Source organism: Gouania willdenowi, chromosome 10 (genome assembly GCF_900634775.1).
Source record: "Gouania willdenowi chromosome 10, fGouWil2.1, whole genome shotgun sequence".
In the NCBI taxonomy this organism is placed as follows: domain Eukaryota; kingdom Metazoa; phylum Chordata; class Actinopteri; order Blenniiformes; family Gobiesocidae; genus Gouania; species Gouania willdenowi.
The window spans coordinates 7,636,490-7,652,580 of record NC_041053.1 but is presented as its reverse complement, the minus strand read 5'-3'; the positions used below and the strand labels follow the sequence as shown (position 1 = coordinate 7,652,580).

Below are 16,091 nucleotides of genomic sequence, written 5' to 3'. Positions count from 1 at the left end.
ATGTTTGTTGTTAATGTTGAATTAGGCCATGCCCACTTTGACCAATTGCGATTAACTTCGAGATACGGCCCCAGGAGTGACCCAAGGTCATACCCACCAATTTTGGTTAAAATCAGTTATGCCATTTAAGGGATATACATTTCTCATAATTTCAGTGCCCCCTAGTGTCCTAAATTATTCAAATTTGGCTCATACCCCCACAGTCACATGTCAACCAAGGATCTCAGATTTGGTGGTGTTCGTATTTATTTTGACCAAAATATACAACAGTTATGCGTTTTTATAGCGAGCTAGAAAACTATACTCAGTAATTATTCATGCATATTTTGAGCAAATAAAATTATTTTATCAACTTTAGATTAGGTTTTACTGAAGACTCTTTGTGCCAAGTTTCATGCTGATTAGACAAAACCCCAAGGAGGAATTCAAAAAAGTAGGTTTTTGATGTGTAGTGACTTACAAAGAGCAATATGCTTTGGGAGTGGGAGTGGCCTATATCAGAAGATGCAAATCTATGTAGGGAATACGTGGATATTAAGTTTATGAAGGTGTGAATTAGAATGTGAAAGTTAAAGGACAAAATGGTAAATTGACCAAATTTGGTAAAAAATTGGTCTTGCCATTTAAGAGATATAAATATCCCATATTTGCAGCGCCCCCTTGTGGCCTAAATTATTCAAATTTGGCGCATACCCCCACAGTCACATGCCAACCAACGATATCATATTTGGTGTTGTTAGCGTTTATTTTGACCGAGATATGCAACAGTTCGCATTTTTATAGCTAGCTTGAACAATTTATTCGTTAATAATTTGCGTATTTTTGAGCGAACAAAATTCTTTGCTCAACTTCAGATCAGGTCTAACTGAAGACTATGTGCCAAGTTTCACGCTGATAGGACAAAACCCCAAGAAGGAGTTTGAAAAAGTAGGTTATCCAGTTTTTGCACCAAGAAAACTACAGGCAGAAATGGGCGTGGCCTAGCCAAGGTGATTCAGTGCTATTCAAGGAATCTGTGGATATGAAGTTTTTGAATGTGCGACATACGGTGTGGGAGTTATAGGCCAAATCGTGTTGACCTTGGTTATAGCGCCACCTGCTGGCGGACTTATGTTAGTTTTTGCGTCCTAGGTAAACTGAGGGGTCTGGACCCACCTTCCAAAGGGCATCGCCCTCCTTTGCACGGTTTATTCTGCAGCACCACTTTTACCAAGAGAAAAATAAAATGTAACTATAATCCTTACGATTACAGTAGGGTTCCTAGCCTCACGGGCTTGACCCCCTAATAATAATTCATCAATTTCATATAGCGCTTTTGTATATATTATTATCCAGTGAAAACAATCTATACCTGGTGGATTAAAAGAGAGCTGATATCCCTGCAGGAAATTAAAGAGACAGAGAAGATAATATAATTAAGAGTTAAAGCAAACAAATCCATTTGTATTGTTTAATTCCCTCACCCAATGAGAATCTGTAAGGAATCGAATTGATAAGCAGTGTCGATAATGGAATTGGAATCTCTAAATTCTTATCAATTCCCATCCCTAGCAGTCATGTACTGAGATTGTAAGAGAATCTCAGTACGCAGGTGAACTCAGACCGTGACACCGGGAAGCACGTTGGTACCACAACAAACTTACAACAACACGGAGGTCAGTGGGAGCAGCAGCAACAGCTGTAGAAGAGATTTAATCATAAGGCACCTAAAAACTTTACACCAGTCATAGAAAGATGGTAAACTTGACCAGATGGTGGTCTATAAAGAATGCTGTGCTGCTAAACCTTACTCAAACTGAGGGGCTCACTAGTATTGATACGGAACCGCTGTTCCCCCTAATTCAGATTCATCAGAGGCAGATTGTAATCAGAGCTCCAGCAAAACAGGTGAGAAAAGTACCTCTAATAACTTTGTCCAAGACGGTACAATGGCAGCTCCCTCTACCCATGATAAAGACATAACTGATGCCAGATCTGTTTTCAAAAGTGTATTTTATTTTATTTTATTCTTTGTTTGCCTAATGGACATTACATATGACTCAGTGAGGGTCTGTTTACAGCAGCTGTGACTGTTAAATAATAGTTTTCATATTTCTTTGTGAAAGACCCAATAGTGAAAGGTTATTATTATTCATATTATAAATGTTAATGCTACTTTATTAGCCTAATGTATTGTATCACTGGTAGTGTATCGAGATGCGTATTGAATTGTCATAGGGATGTCCCGTAATTTCAACATTATTGTGCCCTAGTTTGCACTTCTACATATACATAAATTACAAAATATGTAAGAAACCGACAATATTCTAGTGATAAATATCAGTCCCAACAGTATCTTCACTTTAAATTTCCTAGATCTTGTCACCAAATATTATTTAATTAAGGGAAATATTACAGAATAATTTAAGGAAAAATGAAAGATTTTGTAATAATTTTGAGTTTTTTCAGCACTAAATATGACTGCAATCATGTGACATAGGCACCAGGAGTGTTGAGTTTCATTTACACAATGATTCATGTTTTCTCTATAGTTTTTACTTTCTCCTTCGGGCTGAATTGGATCCTCCAAAGGGCCGGATTTGGCCTGCGGGCCATGAGTTTGACACGTGGTCTATTCTCACACACAAACATACATGTGCACACGCAAATCACACAAACACTTGTGCTCACGCACACAAACACGCCCTAAAACATTCACTCACACTAGCATCAGGCTAGTTACCAGAGAAGCTAACGATACGTTTGGTCTCTTCCAAACAGAACAAATGTTGTAGGGATTTACCTGCTGTTGAACTCCTGTCACGGCAAATTTGCAGTTGACCTCATTTGGTGACATGAATTATGCTCTGTGTTGAATGATGATGTCCAGTCAGAGAATGATGATTTTGTAAAAAGAAAGATTTATTATAAACTAAATGAAAAAGAGTACAAAAAAGAGGAGTCCCATCCTGTTGGGAGGAAAGGTGGCCAGGTACTAAGCAGGATGGTCCAAACGGTCTTGTCCCCGGCTCAGGGTATACAGGACTGACCAACAGTTTCACAGTTTAAGCTTTTATACAGATAGGGAAAAAAGTTGCACCCTGAGAAAAAGAAAAGGAGGGAGTCAGATGCTCCCAACAGTGGAAACGTTGGAGGATGATGAAGACGTGTATATTATGAGGAAGGCCTGCGCCACTGGTATCTGTCCTTGATAGTGTGTGTGCGTGTATATCCGCATGTGAGTTTGAGTTTGGCCTTGAAGGTTCAGGCTGGGGTTCTTAGCTGTGTGTTAACATGACTCAGCTGTTCAAAAGTGCAAAGAGTAATGCAGTCATCATGTATTAAAACATGACAAATTGTACACATGAACACACATTTGATGATATGATGATGAATATAATAATTGCCATAACACTCCTTTATTCACAAACGTCTGAGAACTTTAGTCTAACTCTCCACCTCCGCTCAGCGTCCAACTTGCTCTGCCGACCAATCAACAGGGGCTCCTCTTTTTGACACAAGTTATTTTGTGCCATCATGTTCTACTGGTTCTGCAGCTTCAGAGCTTTCGTATCCATTTACACCGTAACCAGAGCGCTACTGTTTACCTTTGCAGTGCAACGTTGAAAAGGCTTCGGTCTTACGTATCGCAGCGTAGCGTTCCGAACGTTGTGTAATCAATATACCGGTACGGCAGTATGTTAAAAATGTATAACATAATGAAAATATATACCGGTATTTGGTATGAACCGGTATACCGCCCACCCCTTTAATGATAATAAATATACATATATATCCGAGTCCTGATCGGGAGATCACGTCCGATTCCTATTGAGTCTGAAACCATGTGATCTGGCCCGATTTCTGATAACGTGATCGGATCTGTACATCCTTAGTTGTCAGTGATGGAGATTCACCTATTTGCACTGCAATTTTTCACTGCAGGTGAGGAAACAGCACCACCAAATGATTTAGGGATGCAGCGAGTTTACTGCCGTTTATTTCAGATCTTAGTGAATCTAAGTGTTTTTTAACGTCTCCCACTCTTCTTCTGTTAAAAAACTAATATTTTTGTTTGATCTTAATAAAATGTAGGAACTAACCGCAGCTCGTCCAACGTTGTTTCACCAGAGAAAAAAATCCACTGCCTCTATGGAAAGGTCAGTACTGTTAGATAACAGTAATGACAAATCATCTGCTCTGGGATATCATCCCAGCTCAGCCTACTACCGTCTGGTGTTTGTTTAGCATTTTTTTTATCTGATAGATGACAGACAATTCAAGGCAAGCTTACCTCAGAAGATTTATTGAAATGATTTAACATCAGCTTTAACCCCAGAAGGGTCACAAACAAAGAAAAGGGCTTACAATCGAAGGGTGAAGTTAAGGAGCGGCTCATAATTTGAAGGTAAAGGATGAAAACTAGGCCTGATGCATGAAGATTACCTAGAAGCATCGTTTTTATTTATTTATTCTCCTCAGAGCTTCATTGTAGAATGTTGTGAGTGTGAACTCAAAGGACTGTGTAATGTGACAGTTAGAAGCGTCATATAAGCAGCACATTGTGTTGGTCTGTAATCTGCAGCTCTCCTGCCTCTCCTGAGTCCTATTCTGCCACAACAGAAAAGGAAAAGATAAACCCTCTGAATGCAACACAAACAGCACAAAACCACGGACGTTAAAAGTGAAAACAATAAAGCATCAACACTTAAAGAGCCAGCTGTTCCCTGAAGAGATGAAGACAATAACTAGACTTGAATAAAAGCCTATAGTGATGGACGTGACTCCATCACGCTTAACACCAAATCAATAGTAACTGCTGCTGCCAACAGAATGTTTAACCAGCAGGTTCAAACCATGAACCTCTTTAATGGAAGCTGAAGGTGGTTTACTGCTCCCTCATGTTCTCTCTCCCTTTCAGTCAAACTCCTCAAGAACCAAGATCTTGTGGAAGAACAGATTTAAGATATTGAGAGTTTTTGATTTACTGATAAAGCGTTGAGAGTATTTGCTGAAGTCAGCAGTAGGTTGTAGTCGGTTGTTCACAGTTGATGTATGCTGCCTGTCTTTTAATATGCCCTGTGCTTTTTTATTCCTATTTAAGGAATCTTCTACTGTTTTTACAAATGTAGCCTAAATCCTTTGAAATGTCCTTATTAGAAGGTCTATGCCTAACAAAATGCATTATTTTGCATCATATTCGTTTTTTTAACTTTTAAAAATGGGACTAGTTTACCGTTGATGATCAACGGTAAACAACATTGATGATGCAAATCTCCCCGTTTAGTCCATTGAGTTCTATAGGAGGTGAAGCATTCAGAATCATTTAGCAGCTTTTTCAGTCAAAATGTCTGCTGCTTTGGGTTGCTCTAAAAATCAGTAAAAGTTAAAAAAGTTGATGTAAACCTATTTTGTTTACCAAAATTTGATAAACAAACTCCGTGACCCAAAAAAATCTGTGACGGTTCCAACTCTGCTGTTTTGTAGACGGCATGAAGAAGAAAAGAAGAGCAAAAAATCCAGACTTAGACCATTAATGAACCACATTCGATCCTGGTTGCCTGTATTTACATGCACGGAGCTGTTCTTCTCTTCTTCATGTCGTCTATGAAACAGGAGAGTGGAGAATCCCTTTAATGATTTAGTTCTAAATTTAAATTTCTCTGTGTTTTTTCAGCCTGACAGAACGTATGATTTAAGGATCGGCCAACCCACTGTGTCTTATTTCCTCAAGCAAGCAGCAGGCATCGCCAAAGGAGCTACAAAGACAGGTGAGAAGAGCAGCTGTTTGCAGCAGTTTTACAGTTTTGTCTCAAATCCACACAAATCACTCAGGTGATTGATATTAACCTCTTCAATCCTAACGGATCCGTCAGCGGGGGCAGTTACATCTTCCGTGACTCTCACGGGTCTTAATGTTGTCAAGAATGAATGAAATCACACATTGTATACCTCTCCGTAATCCTAAGAAACTCAGCTATAACTCTATCTAACCCACATTCAGAACAAGAGACCACATCACACACACCAGGCCATTATGTTCAAAGAGGGAAAAGTCTAGAACTCAGCAAACTCAGCATTTTTCCACTGCTGTGAGTCACAGAATAAACACAGAGCTCTATAACAAAAGCCTATGTGAAACTCCAGACTGAGCTGAATCAACTGATATACAAGTCTGGTATGTTACGTACCAAACCACCTCCATAAAACCAGAAAATCCATTGAGGAAAAAGTAAGCAATGACGTCAAATGGTGTCTTATCTTTGTTTTTTCTCATCAAAAGTTGTTCCAATGTGCATAAAACTCCATATTTTGATAAATCCAAATTGTGCAGTCAGACAGATACCGCCATTACAGACATCTGAGCACTGTCAGTCAAGAAATCCGTCCAATAAGGCGCATAGCGTTCGTGCGTAAAATGGCCGGTCCCTCCTTTATTCAGCTCTGATTGGCCAGGGCTAAAGCCCGGCCCCTTAGTGTTTGAAATCCCCAATTTCTACAGGCTGTTAAACGTTCTGATTGGTCAAAGCATTGCTGAATAAAAACCATTCGTAATGGCACCAAAGAGTGGAACCAAAAATAGCATGGCACCACAGAGACCTGAATAAGAAATTAGATTATTTCAAGCCAAATTGCAACACCTAGTGGTCAAACATAACACGAACAATGGTTGGAATCCATTTGACTGCTGCCAGTGACTTTCTATTTAATATTTTTGGGGTAAAATTAAAGAAAAGGTTAAATTTGACATGTTTATTGTACATTGATATGTTGTTCAATAAAAAGACCCTTGAAAGGAATCATTTTGACTGACATATTACAGTTACAAACTTGTTTCTAAATTTGTGAAAAACTTTGGCACAGTTGTTGCAATGTGGCCTTCCACCTGAACTTTTTTGTACAAAAACATGTGTATCTTTAGCCTAATGCTTATTATTATCACCAAACTTGGTGTAGTTGATGTCCATACATTAGTTCAATTATTTCTGCTTTTACAGACTTGGATTTATATTTGATGCAAATCTCTATTTTTTGGGCAGACTACACATTTCTGTATTTAAAGCATGAGGTATTGTCACTTGGTATCATATAATTCCAAAATTTCGCATCATTTGTAACCACCAAGGGTCCTATTTCAATTTGAACAAAAAATTAGCCATGTAGGTCACGTAGAAGCTTAAAAAAACGTTAATTGTTATGGGTCTGTGATTTTTGGAGAAATGTGGCTTGGGCTTAAGAGGGAGCATGTGTTTAAGAAGGAGAGAATTATTAGTGTCTGCTTTTAATGCTGTGTTTCATTGCCTTCATCATGGTTTTGTGTGTGCAGGTCATGAAACAGCAGGCATGGTGTCAGTCCGAGCAGTGTATGAAATCGCACTGGTGAAAGTGCAGGACGAGTGCTTCAAAATGAGGGATGCCTCTCTGGAGTACGTTGTTAAAAGCATCATCGGCTCAGCACGCTCACTGGGCATCAAAATTACCAACGAGTGAGTCCATGTTCAGTTCATCTTCAAATCTTGTTTCAGTAAATGGAAGAGGACTGTAGTGGTGCTCTGTTAGCGCTGTGTGTGAGTAGCTCTGTGGTCCGCCTCTAACACACTACTTCAGATCAGCGAGAGAAACAAAGTGACAGAATGGACGCACCATGTGTGTGTGTTTGTCACAGCCTACATAGGGCTGGGAGGAGGGGTTAAATTAAGGTGTCACCTGGACAGTCCCATTTTTAGAGTTACGTCCCGTGTCCCGGTCGATTTCCCCTAAACCATTTATTTGTCCTGGTTTTTTACAAGCTCAGTCCTGTTTGTCCCGTTTATTAAGGAATGGATGTCTGTTGTTGCTGACAGAAAAGACCCTGAAAGCGCATTCCATTTAAAAACCTGATCTCTGTGGACTGTGAGCTGTCAATCACAACAGTTGCCATAGTAGCGCTTGCAATATAAACCAATTGAAAAACTCAAAAGTCTTCCACGCATTTGCAACTCGATGCAGATTGGCTGATAGCATTGACAATATGACTTGTTTGCTTTCTCTCATGCGTTCTCCTACAACATGCCAAAAAGAAAAACTCTTTTTTTGGATTATTCAAAACAATTTGATGTTTACTTAAAATATATATATGTATCTATATATATATATATTTTTTACTGATGGCCACTTTACAGATGGTTCAGTCGTTACAATAATACATTTTATCAAAAAGGAAGAGATAAGAAATGTAATTTATGAGACCTTTTTTCATTACAAATAAAAGCATATGCTAATATTTTCTTTTGAAAATCTGTCGTTCCCTTTGGTTAAATTACTGTCGCGGTTTTGAGTTTTAAAACTTGCCTGTTTTCTGATGTTTCAGCCCGATGAAAAATCACTCTGATGATGCTTCTAAAAACAGGCTGTTTTGGGGCCTTCATGTATTTTCATAAGTGGCCGTGTCTGTAGACGCCGACTCCACACCACAGCTGATCGCCATAGTGATTGTTTATCCACACAGCCAAAAAACTGCACATTAACGTAAAACACATGGCTATTTATGCGGCTGTTGTGATACAATAAACACTCCACTGTGTGCATTTATCACGTCAGCAGCGGAGTCAGTCATCTGTTTTAGCTGTTTCAAACACTCACCGGAACTGCTACGTCACTTTCTTTACCTCCTCACATCTCCTAACCACAGGAATAGTTCATTTAAGGTGGTGATCCTTTGTTTAGTCTAACCGCTGCGTCGCATTGGGTCACAAACACGTCAGATCATATCAAAGGCGATACGAGGCGATATAAAGGCTAATAAATGTGGAAAATGGAACTAATTGTGAGCACTTTGGATTATCTATATACTGAATGTAAATATATTATCTGTGGATAAAGGGACTAGTGGTTAAGGGAATGGGGTTGTAATCGTAGGCTCACTGGTTCTAATCTCCCTGGTCCATCACTGTGGGATGTTGATCAGGCCCTTATTTTAACCTTCTGCTCGACTGCTCCCAGACTGTGGAATGCTCTCCCAGACCATCTGAGAGCTCCGCAGACTGTGGATTCTTTTAAACGCAGCCTAAACACACACCTTTTTACAAAGGCCTTTCCGTAGCCTTTTTTATAACTCGTTGTTATTGGTTTTAAACTGTTTTCTAGTTATGTTCATTATAGGTCTTAGGCTTTTCTTTGTAGCACTTTGATATTTCTTTAATGTAAAGTGCAATACAAATAAAATCTATTATTATTATTATTATTATTATTAACCCTTACAACTCCCATCGTGGCTGCCCACTGCTCGTCAGGGAGGGGTTAAATGCATGCTCATAGTGTAGGAGGAGCCAGGATGGTCAGGAGGAGTTTCTGCAATGTGACGTTACAATGCGAGAAAAATCTAACTCGCTCATTTTGAGCTGACTTTTTACAAAATGTGGACTAACAAGGGAGGGAGGAAACAGAACATTTTCAACTTTGGCCCTCTGAATGAGGCTAAAGGTTGTATATCACTGTAGTAAAATCATTATGAAGTGAATTTTTCATAATACTGCCCCTTTAAAATACAAAAATAATATTAAAACAGTAACACTTAAAAACTGGTTGTTTTTTTTTTTTTTTATTACAATGAAGAAAAATATTTAGAAAATTAAGTTTGTAAAAAGTCTCCTTTCCGTTTCATCATGGTTGAACCAAAACTCTGTGTGTAAGAAGTTTGTTTCCAGAATCTCAGATCATGTTACATCTCTCATCAAAGACCCACAATAAAAATGCACATTTAGCGGCCCCAGTCAGAAGCACTCGGCCAGTCCAGATTATTTACCTGGTTGTCTTTTAGCCTTTCCTGTGTAGTTTTTTGCAGTATGCTTTGAATCATTGTCTTGCTGAAAAATAAATTGTCTCCCAAGACGTAGTTCTCTTGTAGACTGAATAAGATTTTCCCCCAGGATCTTTTGCAGAATTCCTTTTTTCCTCTATCTTTACGAGCCTTCCAGGGCCAGCAGCAAAGAAACACGTCCTCAGCATGATGCCACCACCACCATGCTTCACAGTGAGGATGGTGTGTTTTTCGTGATGTGCAGTATTTCTGTCAAACATAACATCTTGTCTGATGGCCATAAAGCTCATATTTTGGCTCATGAGACCAAAGAGCCTTTTTACATTTGGCCATGGAGTTTTCCACATGCTTTTTGGTGAACTCTAGTCAAGATATAATATGAGCTTTCTTCAACAGTGGCTTTACATGTGTGACATATTCTTTCCACTTCTTGATAATTGATTTAATTGAACTCCAGGGGATGTTCAGTGACTTGGAATTTTTTTTAGCCATTCCCCGACTTGTACTTTTCAATAACCCTTTCCCTGAGTGTCTTGGGGTGTTCTTCTGTCTTCATGGTGCGATGTTAGCAGGGATACCAATCAACCAGTCACTGGACCATCTAAACCAGGGGTAGGCAACCCCAGTCCTCGAGGGCCGGATTCCTGAGACTTTTTTATGTCCCTGCTCCAACACATCTGAATGAAATGAATGGCTCGTTATCATGCGTCTGCAGAGCTTAATAACACATTGGTTTCAACCAGAGGGTTTATTCCATAAAGCAGGTTTTGTTCAAACTCTGAGTATGTTCGGGCTCAAATGAGGGAAACTCTGAGTATCTCATTCCTAAACGCGAGGTATGTTCTTCTCTGAGTATGTTGCCATGGCAACATTGTCCGTGAACTAAACCTGGTTGCTGGCAGGTTTTATCAAAGAAACCCTGGGTTTCTACCTGGCTCCGCCCACCTGAACACCATTTCTGAACACATTAATGTACCTTTTACACTCTTCTCTGTAACACATTAGTCACATCACACACCACAGACGTGTTCACATCATTACTAATGTTGTTGTGTTGCTTTACGTTTTTTTTTTTTTTTTGTGCAAACGGTAGTTTTCTTGTTTTCTTTCTAACATTGTGGATACAGAGCATTGAGGGAAAGTCACTGAGAGGTTGATCTGCATTAAAACATCTACTGACGTCTGTAGTAAAGTTCTCTGAATACAAACCTGTGGATAATATAGAGGAGGAGATGATCATTTAAATGAATCCACTTTTAAGGCTCGATTGTTGTTTTATATTGTTATACAGTTAAATCTGTAGATCACATATCTTTGAAGATACAGTTGTGTGCGAAAGTCAGGGCACCCCTTTAAAAACAGCATATTTTATATATTTAAAAAGTTATATTCATATTTACTGTCTCTCTGGTATATGGGAAAAAAAGACAATATTGTCAGGAAACATTAATGCATAGTTACATTTTATTTTATAAATTGAACAAAATTACAAAAATGAAAAACATTATTTTGGCATGTGCAAAAGTCGGGGCACCCTACAGCATCAGTACCTTCAGTACTTAGTAACACCCCCTCTGGCAGATATCACAGCTTGTAAACGCTTCTTATAGCCAACAACAAGTCTCTGGATTCTATTATTTGGGATTTTTCCCCATTCTTCCTTGCAAAAGGCTTCCAGTTCTGCAATATTCCTAGGACGTCTTGCATGCACAGCTCTTTTAAGATCTACCCACAGATTTTCGATAATGTTTAAGTCGGGAGACTGTGAAGGCCATTCCAAAACCTTCAGCTTGCGTTTCTTGAAGTAGTCCATGGTGGATTTGGAGGTATGTTTAGGATCATTATCCTGTTGTAGAAGCCATCCTCTTTTCAGCTTTAGCTTTTTTACAGATGCTGTGATATTTGCCTCCAGAATTTGCTGGTATTTAATTGAATCCATTCTTCCCTCCACCCGAGCAATGTTTCCTGTCCCACTGGCTGCAACACAACCCCAAAGCATGATGGATCCACCCCCATATTTAACAGTTGGCAAGATGTTCTTTTCATGAAATGCTGCTCCTTTTTTTCTCCAAACATACCTTTGCTTATTGTGGTCAAAGAGTTCTATTTTAACTTCATCAGTCCACAGCACTTGTTTCCAAAAGTCATCAGGCTTCTGTAGATGTTCTGTTGCATATTTTTGACGTTGTATTTTATGATGAGGTCGTAGATAAGGTTTTTTTCTACAGACTCTTCCATGAAGGTCTTGTTTGTGCAAGTATCGGCGCACAGTGGAAGGGTGCACCACCAGTCCTGAGTCTGCTAAATCTTCCTGGAGGTCTTTTGAAGTCAAATGTGGGTTTTGGTTTACCTTTCTGACCAGACTACGAGCTGTTCTCTCCGAGAGTTTCCTTGGTCTTCCAGATCTCTTCTTGACCTCCACAGTTCCCCTCACCTGCCATCTCTTAATTATGCCTCGCACTGTGGAAACTGCAAGCTGAAAACGCTTTGCTATCTTCTTGTAGCCCTCCCCGGCATTGTGGGCATCAATTACTTTAATTTTTTCTGTCTTACACAGCTTCTTAGAGGAACCCATGGTTGCTGAGTGTTTGTACAAGGTTTGTGGAGTCGCCGTATTTAAGAAACCCTCAAATTGGCACCAGCTGGCACTCCCTAATGACAATTGTTGACACATGCTTCAGGACCAATGAGCTGGTAGAGGTCTGAGCTTGTAAAAAGAATCTGACACTTTGAAACTCTCAGGGTGCCCCGACTTTTGCACATGCAGTGTAACAACAGGGCTCTCCATGCAGCCATCCTATGCTGCTGACACGTCTCCTCAAACACATTTTATTCATATTATTTACCGCTCGTCACGTCACTGAAGCAATAAAGTGATGAAGTGACCAAAAAGTGTGACTAATTACAGGTGATTTAAGCCACTATAGTCACTGAAGACTGAACACACATTTAGAACAGGCTCATATTCATCAAACACCAGCTTATTTCACCCATCAGGGTGAATAAATCACTCTCTTCCGGGTGGTTGCCATGCCAGCTTGAGTAATCTCTGATCCATTGATGATGGCTTTTTATCACGTGCGTGCACGTAAGTAACTCAAGGTTTACATACTCAGGGTTGATTGACCCACTTCATACCAGCTTTAATGGAATCCAATACCCAGAATTTCCATCACGGGGTATGTTGACCCAGAGTTTATGGATAGACTCAGAGTTTGTTAACCCTCCTTTATGGAATACCTCCCAGGTGTGTTGAAACAGGGAGACATCTAAAAGCCTCAGGAATCCGGCCCTTCAGGACTGGAGTTGCTCACCCCTGGTCTTGACACAGGTGTTTTATACCTCAATCACTTTAGACACACCCACACTAGGCATGTGAATCTCAATCACTGACAACGATTTGATACGCATCTCGATACACTACCAGTGATACGATACATTAGCAATACATTGAATTCCCTGATGATATGATCTTCATGATTTGATATGATTTGCTATTGATTTGATGGTGATTCAATTCTACGCAATTTTTTAAGATGCGATTCAACATGATGCAAATAAATTTTACCAAAAATATAAATGGTAAATAAGTAGCTGCATTTTAGTATGGTACTAAAGGCAGTGGATTTATTGTATGCCTTATAAGCAGCAAATTTCGCAAGTGCACATTTTGCTTATATTTTGTACTGGAACTTTGCATCACTTTATGCAACTTATTTTTGGCCTCTTAAAAAACAGGCCTTTTCACCAGTAGGGTTGAGATTTAGAACCAGATTCAACATAAGGAACAGGAAGTGGTTCCTCACATTTGGAACCTGTTTATCACACTGTCACAACTTAAACAGTAAACAGTGAGACATCATCACTCTTAATGAGTGACTTAAAGTGATAGTCCAATGTCCATATTCCTGTCTGCCACAGATACTAATATGAGCTGTTCAGCAGTTATTAAGCTAATACAGTAGCATTAACATTAATAATATTAATAATAATAATAACCTTTCACTATTGGGTCTTTCACAAAGAAATATGAAAACTATTATTTAACAGTCACAGCTGCTGTAAACAGACCCTCACTGAGTCATATGTAATGTCCATTAGGCAAACAAAGAATAAAATAAAATAAAATACACTTTTGAAAACAGATCTGGCATCAGATATGTCTTTATCATGGGTAGAGGGAGCTGCCATTGTACCGTCTTGGACAAAGTTATTAGAGGTACTTTTCTCACCTGTTTTGCTGGAGCTCTCATTACAATCTGCCTCTGATGAATCTGAATTAGGGGGAACAGCGGTTCCGTATCAATACTAGTGAGCCCCTCAGTTTGTGTAAGGTTTAGCAGCACAGCATTCTTTATAGACCACCATCTGGTCAAGTTTACCATCTTTCTATGACTGATGTAAAGTTTTTAGGTGCCTTATGATTAAATCTCTTCTACAGCTGTTGCTGCTGCTCCCACTGACCTCCGTGTTGTTGTAAGTTTGTTGTGGTACCAACGTGCTTCCCGGTGTCACGGTCTGAGTTCACCTGCGTACTGAGATTCTCTTACAATCTCAGTACATGACTGCTAGGCACTGAGATGTACCCCTGCTGGATTAGACATGCACAGAGATTGCTGTACTGATTTTAAAAAAAATGCTTAAAGCATCAGTCAACCACTGATAAAAATCAATCAATCAATCAATCTTTTATTTGTATAGCGCCAAATCATAACCAATGGTATCTCAAGACACTTTACAGTAGAGCAGTCTTAAGGACAGACTCTTCATTTTATGGATACACACATATGCATATATACGTATATACACATACATATGTATCCCACACCCAACATGAATTCATCATGGTGGCAAGGAAAACCTTCTGTTAAGCAGCAGGAACCTTGTGTGGATCCCATTCCTATGATGAACAGCCATCCACGTTATGCTGTGTTGGGTGTGTGCAGAGGAAAGGGTGGAGACAAACTCGACCAATGATAAAAAAAACATGATTGTCATGATCAGATTTCTATGAATACAACAGCTTATTATTGTAAAGTTAAATTAGGTTAACTGTTTATTACAATGTATATTATAATCATGTTTTTTTGGAAAATAAATTATTCCTTTTCGTATTGATCAATTCAGATTGCCATACTAAGCTTGCCATGGGAAATTAGTGAAAGGAAGAATACATTCTTAAAAAGTATATTCCAACATGTGCGTTATTTTTATCCAAACAGAATACATGTAATAATAAAAAAAAAACTGCATAGAATAAATTATTATTTTTTAATTTTTTTTTTTGTACAAACAGAATACATATAATAATTAAGCACTCGTCAAATAACATTAGCTTTAAACTTAGCTTTCAAATTGAATTTTCAATCTCAGCACGGTGGAAGTAGCAAAACTCACAGTGGAACTAGTGCGTATGCTCATAATCAATCTCAGTATGACGTAAACTCAGTACGTGACACAGACATCAATCCGTGTTCAAAACACAAACCAGTGATGGTGCATTCATAGTCCCACGGAAACACAGGATAGAATGAAATACCCTGAAAACAGGAACACGCGGGTCAGAAAATAGACGGATGATGGATGGATGAAAAAAATGATGCAACCATGGATTTAACCGATGCAGGCACGCAGTGACCGATGCATCTCGATTTCACCTGTAAATTGTACCGATGCACACTGAATAAATCTATACACTCGCATTGATCACATTTGCATCTAGATACCCATTTTTATCAATTATTCTCCACATGCTTAACCACTCAGGTGATCCTATTTCAACAATTGTGAGATTTGGTCAAAATTAGATTGACCTCTAATGAATTACACCATTACATTTAAAAGGGCGTGAATAATTATTTAAACAATTATTTTTCTTTAAATATTTTTGCTTAACTGACATTACTTTGTAGAAGCCTGTTTCTTTTTCGACATTAAACATGTTTCCAATAAAGGGGGAATTTTCTTTTATCGTGATTTATTTATTAAAGCAATAAAAGGGAGAATCATCCAAAGGGGTGGATACGTATGATAGGCTCTGTATCTTTAGATGAAGCCATTGATGACTTTGCGGGAAAGAAGTCTTGAAGTGTGAGATTTTAGGAATAGAGATTTGAGCTCAGCATTTTTGTCACCTTAGAAAGCTGTATCTAAGAACAAGTAGCAGAGACTTTATGGAATCTATGGTCTCATGGTGTTTTGGTATCACTTTACTTGAACTTTTTATACATAAAACTGACATTAGATGTTTACATCATACATTTTGTCCCCAGCAACTAAATTAATTGGGTTGAAATTAATATTTGGTTCAGAC

At 38.8% G+C, this 16,091-nt stretch overlaps 1 protein-coding gene across 2 annotated transcripts in view; it reads left to right on the top strand.

Moving 5' to 3' along the window:
- The window catches only part of mrpl11 (mitochondrial ribosomal protein L11), a 113,855-nt gene that overhangs the window by 96,722 nt on the left and 1,042 nt on the right, over positions 1-16,091 (top strand). For both annotated transcript variants that reach the window (XM_028458794.1, XM_028458793.1), the window contains 2 exons: positions 5,657-5,750; positions 7,307-7,466. In XM_028458794.1, coding sequence (XP_028314595.1) covers positions 5,657-5,750; positions 7,307-7,466 — 254 coding nt within the window. The remainder of the gene's footprint in view (positions 1-5,656; positions 5,751-7,306; positions 7,467-16,091) is intronic.